Here is a 13,547-nt window from a genome sequence, read left to right on the forward strand (position 1 = left end):
TCAGTTGGTTTACTTGACTTGAGTCAGATAAGCCTCCCCTAATCCTCACCTTAACCACAGGTGTTATCACTAATATATAATTTAAAGGCAACCTCCCCAATGGACTGGAGAGTGACTCACAGGAGCAATCCCAATCTCAGAACACTTGACGCCACGCATACATTTTCTAACTTAATGAAAAGACCAAATGAGTTTATGTTACCACATATACAATAAGTAGACAAAAAGAGAAATGTTTATTGTTGTTCTAATATCATCAGTGGAACTTTTCAGAATTTCCAAGTTCTAAACGTGCTATTTTAAATGAGGGTTATATTGTAACTTTATCTTACAAACCATTTATGATATGCGACTTGTGCTATGATGTTAATATATACAAGTATAGTTGTACGATTATTCTTTCTAGGTTTGTCTGACACCGCCCCCCTCAAACTCCACCCATAAGTCCAAAGTTCCAATCAACGTAGTCTCACGACGGAGTACTTACTCTTTGTTCAGCTCTATTCATTGAGCTGATGCCTTCTCCCAGCTTTCTCAGGCCCCACAATGAGCTTAAGGATGCCGCTCTCTGTCCAGATGCTTTCTTCTCTCTCGATTTTGGTTATATCTTGTGGTTGCTCATGTAAACCTTTACACACCGTGGTCCTTTTCTGCGAGCATGAAATACTTTGGTGCTCTGCCACCACAAGGTGGAGGTACACAAGAATTGTAGAGAGAATACGACATGAAATAAAGGACAAAACAACAAGAAAACCAAAGTGGAGGGGCAAACCAGCATAACAAGCCTACCTTTAACTGGGGATAAACATAAACCAAAACTCAGAAAACAAAGCCAAGAGCAGAGAATTACTTTTGACCAATGATTATAAAGGAATGAGTAGACATTTTATTATTGCTTTCTTGTGTGTACACAAGTTCAACCTTTTTTTGTGATAATTGGTGCAAAGATCTCTCAGTCAAAATTGGAAAAGGTCAAGTTATGCCGATTATCCTCCCTGAGCTGGGAAATGAACAGTAGATGACCAAGAGATGGCCGACCATGGATATACCTGCACTGGTGTCATTCGGGTACAATTAATACTGTCTCATTTGATAGTGACCCAGATGCTGTTGTGTTCAAACAGTCCCAATGTGTGGCTCCACCTACTCCATTTCCTCCCGGGCCCTGGGATTGGTGGTTCCGTTTTTTAAAGTCACCCTGTGAGTGTCTGTTATGATAATTGACAAGTTTTACTGCTTCCCAACTCCTCTGTTCTCATCTCCGATTGGCCAAGTGCATTTTTTTTTCAAATTTTTGCAACATTTAATTGGTGCATTCCAATTTATCCAAGTCCCCCCTCCCACCTTAAAGTTACTGCGTCCATTTATGTCGATGAAGTGTCCAGATTCATCAATAATAAAAATAATTAACTGAAATAAAACTTGACATAATGGTGTAATCACTCAGAATGATGGTGATGATGAATATTTACTGTAGTAAAATCAATGCCATATTTATTAATTTTAGATTTTATTTTACACAAACAATTTCAGGTTTTTAGTAATAAAAGTAATACAAATTAGCTGTTGAAGAAACTAATGCTGATGATGAAGATAAAAATATTACCTTTTATAATTTTATGCAAATTGTTTAGGGGATGATGGTGAAGATTAATATTATCAATAATAATAATAATAATAATGCAGTATTAACTACTTTTTTAATGCATGCACATTGTTTAGGATGTTTTATTTTGTGAAGAATAATTATAAAAAACATTTATTTTTTTTCTTTTATGCAAATTGTTTAGTGAAGGATACTTATGATGAGGATTAAAGTAATCATAAGAATAAAACATTAGCTACTTTGTTTAATGCAGATGGATTAATATGATGATAATAAAAATGCAGTATTTTTCTTTTGCACAAACTGAAACAACTTGGAAGAAAAGTAAAATTTAATAGTTTAACACCATTTTTTTTTTTTTTTTAAGAGTATGATGATAATTATTATAATGCAGTATTAGCTACTTTATTTGATGCACATTGTTTAGGATGTCTTATTTTGTGCAGAATAATAATAAAAAAATAGTATTATTCATTTTTTCTTTTGTATAAATTGTTTAGTGAAGGATACTTATGATGATGATGATTATAATAATTATAACAATAATCCAATATTAGCTACTTTGTTTAATGGAGATGGTTTAATGTGAAAATGATAATAAAAATGCAGTATTTTTCTTTTGCACAAACTGAAACAACTTGAAAGAAAAGTAACATTTAACAGCTTTTTTTTTTTTAGAGGATGATAATAATAATAATTATTATAATGCAGTATTAGCTACTTTATTTGATGCAGATTGTTCAGAATACTAATGGTCATAATGCATTAGCTGTCTTTTTTTGTGTCCATTAATAATAATTAAAAAGTATTATTTATTACTTTTTTATTTTATGCAGATCATTTATGGTGATGATAATGATAAAAAATAGTAATACAATATTAGCTGTCCTCTTCTGCACACATTGAAGATGACAACAAAAGTATGTGATATTTACTAGAATTCTTATTTTGCTGCTGTAATCACCAACTGATGATAATAGTGAAAGCAAACATTCCCTCTTTATGGGGGGAGCGGTGGTCTCAGGCTCCTTTAAGGAAGGCACCGTGAGGCTAATTGCACATGCAGCCCGCCTTGCTTCTCTTACAGGGACCTGGATGTAAGCCCGGCTGCTGGCTTTAAAGATTGAATGCGGTCTTCATTCCAAAGACTGGCCCAGTGTAGCAGTTGCACTGAAAACTTAATTTTTTACCTTAAAGGATAAGTTTGGTATTTTACGAGTTATTTCTTCACAATTATGGTATATGTTAATGTGCCACATAAAAATGAGAAGCATTTTTTTTTTTACAAAATTTAAAAATGTCTCGTCTGTTCTTGTAGCTTATAATGGGGCTAAAGGGTACAAAAGTCCATAGGTAATAGAAAAAGATTCAACATCTTACCAAGAACATCCACTTTGAAGCAACAGAGTTTTGATTTTAAAAAACGTGACTTCCGCATTTATGAAAATGAATGATGATGGAAAGAAACTCCAAAAATGAGGGGCAGTCAAAAAGTTTCTGGGAATTGTAATATTGCAGGAGAGTGAGAATTCAGATTACGGGGAGCGCAGCATGTCTGCAGACCAGTTACGACAGGTGTTTTTTGGTTTCGGCGGGTAGTACTGTTTTAATTACCATTTGAGTCAGACGTGTGCATAGTCATTCGGCACAATGTCTCACTTCGAACAACGTGCTAAAATCAAGTTCATGTGCATGTTGCGCAACCAAACGGTAATTAAAACAATACTACACGCCAAAACCAATCCAGACCTGTTGTAACTGGTCTATCGATGTGCTGCTCTCCCCTCCAGAACAGTGTGTGCGTAATCTGATCTCTTACTCTCTCGCTATATCACAATTCAGGGAAATTTTTGACTGCCCCTCGTAATTACATTGTCGCAGGTTCCCTGAGGAAATACGTTTCCTGTTTGTTTGCCTGCTCACAAGCTACCATTATGGGAGGAGTTTAGATATAAATAAGAAAAGTTGCCAAAAACACATGTTTGAAGCTGTTTACAGCAATTTGGTTCTACAAGAAAATGGTTAGACAAATGATCATTTCCAGGGTGTAAACCTAAACTTAAAAAAACAAAGTGGTTCCAGTTTCATCAACCTCCGCACCTGAACTTCATGGTTTGCACTGGATATGAACACTCAAACAGAAGACCCCACCGAAAGTAGGCCTACAAGTTTGCAGCACTCATTTCTCCGTGGATGACTACTTGCAGCCGAAGAGGAAAAGAAAATGTTTCCCCAATCGGCCATTATGGAAGCCAACTGCAGTTCCAAACATGTTTCAGGCGAGTTATTTAATTGCAGCTCTAACTGAAATTGGATGAATTGTAGAATAATAACAATGGAAATGTCACATACTAGCAAAGTAAATACGGTAGAGACGAGTGCTTCTTCTGTAGGGCGGCAAGGCAGAACAATCACTAGTGGTGCTGTTTCACTGATCTAGCGCCATGGGTTTGAAGTGGTTGCGTGGCAGATGTCCGTGTACTTAACAATAATCTCCATACAGTCATTCAGATCTCTCACGCATCAACACTAAGTAAGCATTTAGCACTGCAAAAAATAGGATCAATAGCTAAACCTACTCAAACAAAAGTTGCCCATTTGGTTTTTCAGGCTTTGATCGTTTCTTCCAGTTTAATTTTGGAAAGTGGGAAAATTGTTGCCAGAACTCCATGATTAATGATAGCTGACAATTTGTCTTCATCAGTAACAAGGTTTTTCGGCAGAATGTACCCTTATGCTGCAGCAAAGACACAATTCCTTGATTCAAAGTCTTTCAATTGTCACATGTGCACCATCTTCACAATCACCACTTGTTTGTTGCACTTCTTACCTTGCAGATGTATATTTTGTTCTTTCTGTCTCTCCGATTCTGCTCTCCACACCATTCTTCTCTGTTTGATCTATTGGAGCGCCTCATCGGTGGATTCCAGCTGGAACAAATACGGCTTAGTGATTATCCTCGCCGTCGTGGTTAAAATGATAGCTTATTTGTCTAAATCCTGAAAGAAAGCATACCCATAAGGGATCGATTCTCAAGATGATAATTCATGTACAGAATTCACTAAAAGAGACAGAGGAAACCACACCACTGGAGGGTTGAAAGGTCGTGCGAAGGGAGAAATAATCGATGAGGTACATAGCCGTTTTTTTTGTTTTTTTTTAAGATGGCAGCATTTTACAGATCGCCTACTTCATTTTTTATTCCTTTCTAAAGTGACATGGATACACTCTTTTACAAGATTTGTGCAATCACAAGATGCAAATTAATCTCCAATAGTGCAACGTAATGAACATACTTAGTAAGTTTACACCTTTTTTTTTTTTTTTCATACTTGGACCCTTGTACCCTTACGCCCTAAATTTGCTTTTAAAATTTATAAAAAAAATGCAATTTTATATAGCAAATTAATATACACCATGATTGATTTTTTTCAAGTCAAAGTTATTTCTTCACAAACTTACCCTTTAAGTTTAGGGATAAGTATCAGTGAAGGGGGACTGCAGCCATACATCTTACACGCCAAGCTAAAGAAAAGAGGGCAAGTGTTGTCTTATATGTTTCCTCGCTAGAATGAAGGTGATGGCGACCAGTTTATAATGGTGTGTAAGTGCAAGGAAAGTTGAAGGGCTTTAGACGACCAGTGAAATCAGTCAATAGTGTTCTAGGGCATCCTCAACAAAAAGGTGAGTCTAACTGAACGATCCTTACACGGGAATCTGGATAGAGAGAAAAAGCAGGATACAGCGGCCCTGTGAAATTGGTCTTGAATCTGTACAGTAAGCTTGTCTGCTGTGAGATGCTATAAAATGACAGACACTTAGCTGGCCAGTCTAAGTACACCCCAATTCGATGACTAGGTGCGGCATTTAGTATGACTTCTTGATCATTGTGATATACAGAGCAAAAAGAATCTGAGCAGAACAAACTCCAGGACCTGTCATTGCGCCCGATGATACAACTCGCATCTTTGCCTTTTCTATCAATATCAACATATGTAACACCTATAACTGCTCCTTGTCCACATCTCTCCACCTCCCAATAAAAGCGAGAGCCAAAAAGACCGTCTGAGCAGAGAACTTGAAAGACGTTGTCAAATCTGGCAGGGTGGGCAGGCACAATCCTTCTCATATTAATGCACGTCACCTCCCTGTTTCCTTCAAACAGGTAAAGATTTTTATTGGCCGTGTTGGGGTCCAGAGTGACAGAATGGGCATCTGAGGGGAGAAATAAAGGAAAAAAAGACAGTTAAGCTAAAAGCAATTTGTACTGGAAAATTGTAACTTTACATGACGACCAGGCAGAATTAACCCATGCAAAAACAACTCCTGTCATCTTCTAAAGTATTTAGCGTCCTACAGAGCGGGTGCCTGTCCTGGAGACATGTAACCCAAGGAGAGGACCAGCCATTAATGGGACGCCAGTCCATCCCAGGATCTTCTTCTTCCTCTTCATCTTTTCCCACTTCTGTGTGGAGTTGATGTGCTTGATTGAAGTTCTCCGAACAGCTTGGTCCTGCACTTCTTCCTCAGTCAAGTCCCTTTTCCTTTAGATCTTCTTTTCTTTTATCCATCCACCTCTGCTTTGGCCTCCCTCTATTTTCTCTTCTCCTGTACTTCCACTCCTTTCACTGTTTTGACAACATATCCATTGTATCTCCTCATCACATCTCCATATCACTTCAACCTACTTCTCCGAATACACTTGATAATTTAGTGTTGGTGATTAACGAAATGCAAGTTTAAGGATGTTGGAGGAAATCTGGAGTTCCAACCATTGTGGACATGGGGAGAACATGTACAGTGGGTGCTTGAAAGTTTGTGAACCCTTTAGAATGTTCAATATTTCTGCATAAATATGACCTAAAACATCATCAGATATTCACTCAAGTCCTAAAAGTAGATAAAGAGAAACCAGTTAAACAAATGATACAAAAATATTATACTTGGTCATTTATTTATTAAGGAAAATGATCAAATATTAAATATTTGTGAGTGGCAAAAGTATGTGAACCTTTGCTTTCAGTATCTGGTGTGACCCCCCTTTGCAGCAATAACTGCAACTAAACATTTCTGGTAACTTTTGATCATTCCTGCACACCGGCTTGGAGGAATTTTAGCCCATTCCTCCGTACAGAACAGCTTCAACTCTGGGATGTTGGTGGGTTTCCTCACATTAACTGCTCACTTCAGGTCCTTCCACAACATTTTGATTGGATTAAGGTTAGGACTTTGACTTGGCCATTCTAAAACATTAACTTTACTCTTTTTTAACCATTCTTTGGTAGAACGACTTGTGTGCTTAGGGTCATTCATTGTCTTGCTGCATGACCCACCTTCTCTTGAGATTCAGTTCATGGACAGATGTCCTGACATTTTCCTTTAGAATTCTCTGATATAATTCAGAATTCATTGTTCCATCAATGAAGGCAAGCCATCCTGGCCCAGGTTCAGCAAAACAGGCCCAAACCATGATACTACCACCACCATGTTTCACAGATGGGATAAGGTTCTTATGCTGGAATGCAGTGTTTTCCTTTCTCCAAACATAACGCTTTTCATTTAAACCAAAAAGTTCTATTTTGGTCTCATCCGTCCACAAAACATTCTTCCAATAGCCTTCTGGTTTGTCCACGTGATCTTTAGCAAACTGCAGACGAGCAGCAATTTTTTTTGGAGAGCAGTGGCTTTCTCCTTGCAACCCTGCCATGCACACCATTGTTGTTCAGTGTTCTCCTGATGGTGGACTCATGAACATGAACATTAGCCAATGTGAGAGAGGCCTTCACCTGCTTAGAAGTTGCCCTGTGGTCCTTTGTGATCTCACCGACTATTACACACCTCGCTCTTGGAGTGATCTTTGTTGGTCGACCACTCCTGGGGAGGGTAACAATGGTCTTGAATTTCCTCCATTTGTACACAATCTGTCTGACTGTGGGTTGGTGGAGTCCAAACTCTTTAAAGATGGTTTTGTAACCTTTTCCAGCCTGATGAGCATCAACAACTCTTTTTCTGAGGTCCTCAGAAATCTCCTTTATTCGTGCCATGATACACGTCCACAAACATGTGTTGTGAAGAGCAGACTTTGATAGATCCTGTTCTTTAAATAACACAGGGTGCCCACTCACACCTGATTGTCATCCCATTGATTGTAAACAGCTGACTCTAATTTCACCTTCAAACTAACTGCTAATCCTAGAGGTTCACATACTTTTGCCACTCACAAATATGTAATATTCGATCCTCAATAAATAAATGACCAAGTATAATATTTTTGTCCCATTTGTTTAACTGGTTTCTTTTTATCTACTTTTAGGACTTGAGTGAAAATCTGATGATGTTTTAGGTCATATTTATGCAGAAATATTGAAAATTCTAAAGGGTTCACAAACTTTCAAGCACAACTGTAGATTACAACGCAAGCAGCACTTGGGCCGACTGTTGGGTGGCAGACAGCAGCACTAACAACTACACCGCCCACAAAAGAAATTTCACTCATAGTTACATATAAACAAACATTTCAGACCATATTGTTCAACATTAGACATGACAACTGGTGCATCCAGACATGAAACAGTAAATAATACATAGTACCATATATACTCGTGTATAAATTGGGTCTTGAAACCCAAAAAAACATCTTCTTGCCTCCTCTAATCTTGCACCAGTTTCTCAGACACATCGAATTTGATGCAGCAGCGCAGTTACCAATTTCTTTCACCACTTCAACGACTTTTAATTTAAAACCAGCTTCAAATTTTCTTCTGATCGAATGCTCCATCGTAGATAAGGGATGCTCTTACGATATAGGTGTATGATGGTGTGAGATACACAAATCAGTGCAAACGTCACTTCGGAATAGTTTGTGTATTACCGTGGGGTCACGCAGGCACAATACATAGGGAAATAAAAGGCAGTGTGCTCCGTGGTTACTCTCTACGGTGGGCGTTGGCATATCATAATCTCTTGGACCAATAGCATGAGTTTTCCGCAGTCGACTTATGCAACAAACATTATAAAACACCAGAAATTATGCAGTAAAATCAAGCACCAACTTATCTTATATGGTTTTAATTCCAAAAATCTTTTACACAAATCCAATACCTTAGTGGATTCTCCACAAACTCATAAAGATGCAGGGAAGTGACAAAATGAGCAAAACACTTGAAGTAATAATTGGGAATTATGTACACTCAACTTAGCTGACCTGCTTATCCATTGAGACGGGTGCTAGGGAGAGAGCTGCCAGGCAAGAGGAAAAGAGGAAGGCCTAAGAAGAGGTTTATGGATGTGGTGAGAGAGGACATGCTGGTGATGGGTGTGACAGAGGAAGAAGAGGAAGAAGAAGAAGAGGAAGAAGAAGAAGATACAGATAAGGCAAGGAGCAATTTTTGACCCATTATGAATGTGTGAGGTAAACCCACCAACATTTTTATTAACTTAGCATAAAATGCTTAAACCCACTTAGTCCACTTCAAGGTTGCAAAGGACTGGTGCCAATCCCCCAGCATTAGGCTTAAGGCAAGAAATAGTTAAACACCTTCCTCCGTAACGCCTCCGTAGAAAGTTCTTTTACGAGAATAGGAATCATTTCTGTCAGGGCAGTTTGCTTCATTCGGTGCTTTCCCGGTCTCCCTGTGCAATCTTAAAACCTTATCAGCAGTCTGCCTTGTGCAATGTTTTATAACAATTACTTAGTTTTTAGATGCTTTTGTGTCAAATGAGGTGTAATGCGGTATTTCACTTCCAAATATAAGCCAGCCCACCACGTGTCATTCAATATGTCATTCACAATGAACACGCATCAGGTGTGGGCAGGAGGAGGAGTACAGAAAGTTAATCAAAGACTTTGTTAAATGGTGCGACTCAAACCACTTACACCTTAACACCAGCAAAACCAAGAGAGCTAGTGGTGGATTTTAGGAGGCCTAGGCCCCTCATGGACCCTGTGATCATCAGAGGTGACTGTGTGCAGAGGGTGTAGACCTTTAAATATCTGGGAGTGCAGCTGGATGATAAATTGGACTGAACTGCCAATACTGATGCTCTGTGTAAGAAAGGACAGAGCAGACTATACTTTCTAAAAAGGTTGGCATCCTTCAACATCTACAATAAGATGCTGCAGATGTTCTACCAGACGGTTGTGGCGAGTGCCCTCTTCTACGCGGTGGTGTGCAGGGGTGGCAGCATAAAGATGAAAGATGCCTCACGCCTGGACAAACTTGTTAAGAAGGCAGGCTCTATTGTAGGATTAAAGTTGGACAGTTTAACATCTGTGGCAGAGCGACGGGCACTAAGCAAACTCCTGTCAATCATGAAGAATCCACTGCATCCACTTAACAGTGTCATCTCCAGACAGAGGAGTAGCTTCAGTGACAGACTTTTGTCACTGTCCTGCTCCACTGACAGACTGAGGAGATCGTTCCTCCACCACACCATGCGACTCTTCAATTCCACCCGGGGGAGTAAATGCTAACATTAATTTTATTTTTATTTTTTCATTTCTTCATTTTATTACTATTTAATTTAATATTGTTTCTTTGGATCAGTATACTGCTGCTGGATTATGTGAATTTCCCCTTGGGATTAATAAAGTATCTATCTATCTATCTATCTCTGTCTATCACTATCTATCACTCTGGGCATTCCAAATAATAAAGCAAAGACTCACATGGAAGAAGGGCATCTCTGGGACTTGGTATTGGAGCTGGAACATTAGAAATAGGAGCTTCAGGTGCTAAATAAAAAAAAAAAATACAAACATAATAAAAGATTCTCTATATTACATGATTATGTATAGATGTGCATATGTGTGTATAATATATACATATTTATACACACACACAAACGCACACCCACACACATCATAGACCCTTTCTCCCTCGGACTGACAGAGGGGAACCCCCTTGACTTCCAGCAGGGCCACGGGTTGTGAGCATGGAAGCTCAGCCCTGCTGGGGCTTGTGGCCACCACTAGGGGGCACCTGGACTTTAACAGGGACCTATTTGGCCGCATTTCCGCTACACCTGGAAGTGCTGCCAGAAGAAGCTCGGTTGGGCACCTGGAGTCCTTCCAGGTGCCCTATAAGAAGGGGCCAGTTACCACCACTTGAAGGCCAGAGTTGGGAGAAAGAGGACAAAGCCTGAGAAGGAGTGGAGGTGGAAGGACTGGCGGCAAATAAGGGACTGCGCTTTACTTCGTGCTGTGGAAGGCAATAAACTGTGTGGCAAAACCTGTGCGACCTGCCAGTCTGTGTCGGGGTTAGGGGGCCTATATGCTGTAGTATAATATATACACACACACACACATACATACATATACACACACACACACACACACACATACATATATATATATATATATATATACACATATATATATATACATATATATATATATATATATATATATATATACACATACATACAAACATATATATACATACATATATATACATACATATATATACATACATATACATATACATATACTGCTCAAAAGAATTAAAGGAACACTTTTTAATCAGAGTATAGCATAAAGTCAATGAAACTTATGGGATATTAATCTGGTCAGTTAAGTAGCAGAGGGGGTTGTTAATCAGTTTCAGCTGCTGTGGTGTTAATGAAATTAACAACAGATGCACTAGAGGGGCAACAATGAGATGACCCCCAAAACAGGAATGGATTAACAGGTGGAGGCCACTGACATTTTTCCCTCCTCATCTTTTCTGACTGTTTTTTCACTAGTTTCACATTTGGCTACAGTCAGTGTCACTACTGGTAGCATGAGGCGATACCTGGACCCTACAGAGGTTGCACAGGTAGTTCAACTTCTCCAGGATGGCACATCAATACGTGTCATTGCCAGAAGATTTGCTGTGTCTCCCTGCACAGTCTCAAGGGCATGGAGGAGATTCTAGGAGACAGGCAGTTACTCTAGGAGAGCTGGAGAGGGCCATAGAAGGTCCATAACCCATCAGCAGGACCAGTATCTGCTCCTTTGGGCAATGAGGAACAGGATGAGCACTGCCAGTGCCCTACAAAATGACCTCCAGCAGGCCACTGGTGTGAATGTCTCTGACCAAACAATCAGAAACAGACTTCATGAGGGTTGCCTGAGGGCCCAAATGTCTACTGCGCCCTGTGCTCACTGCACAGCACCGGGGAGCTCAATTGGCATTTGCCACAGAATACCAGAATTGGCATGTCCACCACTGGTTCACCCTGAGTATATGTGAAAGACGTGAAAGGGTCAGGAGAAGCCGTGGAGAATATTATGCTGCCTGTAACATCGTTTAGCATGACTGGTTTGGTGGTGGGTCAGTGATGATCTTGGAGGCATATCCATGGAGCGACTCACAGACCTCTACAGGCTAGACAACGGCATCTTGACTGCCATTAGGTATCAGGATGAAATCTTTGGACCCATTGTCAGACCCTACGCTGGTGCAGTAGGTCCTGGTTTCCTCCTAATGCATGACAATGCCCGGCCTCATGTGGCAAGAGTATGCAGGCAGTACCTGGAGGATGAAGGAATTGAAACAATTGAATGGCCTTAACGATCCCCTGACTTAAACCAAATAGAACATCTGTGGGACATTATGTTTCGGTCCATTAGGCGCCGCCAGGTTGCTCCTCAGACTGTACAACAGCTCAGGGATGCCCTCATACAGACCTGGGAGGAAATGCCACAAGACACCATCCGTCGTCTCATTAGGAGCATGCCCCGACATTGTCAAGCATGCATACAAGCTCGTGGGGGCCACACAAGATACTGAAAAGCATTTTGAGTAATTAAATTAAGTTTTTGAAAAAATGGACTAGCCTGCCACATCTTCATTCACTCTGATTTTAGGGCATCTACACAATTGAGCCCTCTGTAGGCAGAAAACTTTTATTTCCATTAAAAGACTTGGCATCCTTTTGTTCCTAAGACATTGCCCTGTCATTATTTGTATAGATATCCAACTTCATATTGAGATCTGATGTATCTAATGTGTTTCTTTAAAGTGTTCCTTTAATTTTTGTGAGCAGTGTATATACATATATATATATACATATATATATACATACATACATATATACATATATATATATATATACATACATACATATATACATATATATACATACATACATATATATATATATACATACATACATATATACATACATATATACACATATATATATACACACATATATACACATATATATATACACACATATATACACACACACAGTGGTGTAAAAAACTATTTGCCCCCTTCCTGATTTCTTATTCTTTTGCATGTTTGTCACACAAAATGTTTCTGATCATCAAACACATTTAACCATTAGTCAAATATAACACAAGTAAACACAAAATGCAGTTTTTAAATGATGGTTTTTATTATTTAGGGAGAAAAAAAATCCAAACCTACATGGCCCTGTGTGAAAAAGTAATTGCCCCTGAGCCTAATAACTGGTTGGGCCACCCTTAGCAGCAATAACTGCAATCAAGCGTTTGCGATAACTTGCAATGAGTCTTTTACAGCGCTCTGGAGGAATTTTGGCCCACTCATCTTTGCAGAATTGTTGTAATTCAGCTTTATTTGAGGATTTTCTAGCATGAACCGCCTTTTTAAGGTCATGCCATAGCATCTCAATTGGATTCAGATCAGGACTTTGACTAGGCCACTCCAAAGTCTTCATTTTGTTTTTCTTCAGCCATTCAGAGGTGGATTTGCTGGTGTGTTTTGGGTCATTGTCCTGTTGCAGCCACCCAAGATCGCTTCAGCTTGAGTTGACGAACAGATGGCTGGACATTCTCCTTCAGGATTTTTTGGTAGACAGTAGAATTCATGGTTCCATCTATCACAGCAAGCCTTCCAGGTCCTGAAGCAGCAAAACAACCCCAGACCATCACACTACCTCCACCATATTTTACTGTTGGTATGATGTT

At 39.3% G+C, this 13,547-nt stretch overlaps 1 protein-coding gene across 1 annotated transcript in view; it reads right to left on the bottom strand.

Annotated features, from left to right (window-relative positions):
* Positions 1 to 863: 863 nt before the first annotated feature.
* Positions 864 to 13,547, bottom strand: part of LOC120536976 (tripartite motif-containing protein 16-like protein) — a 37,914-nt gene continuing 25,230 nt past the window's right edge. The window contains exons 6-7 of the mRNA XM_039765558.1: positions 10,275 to 10,340; positions 864 to 5,821 (exon numbers count right to left, since the gene is read on the bottom strand). Of these exons, the coding sequence (XP_039621492.1) occupies positions 5,280 to 5,821; positions 10,275 to 10,340 (608 nt within the window). The 3' untranslated portion in view covers positions 864 to 5,279. The remainder of the gene's footprint in view (positions 5,822 to 10,274; positions 10,341 to 13,547) is intronic.

This window comes from Polypterus senegalus, chromosome 10 (assembly GCF_016835505.1).
Source record: "Polypterus senegalus isolate Bchr_013 chromosome 10, ASM1683550v1, whole genome shotgun sequence".
NCBI classification, from domain to species: Eukaryota; Metazoa; Chordata; class Cladistia; order Polypteriformes; family Polypteridae; genus Polypterus; species Polypterus senegalus.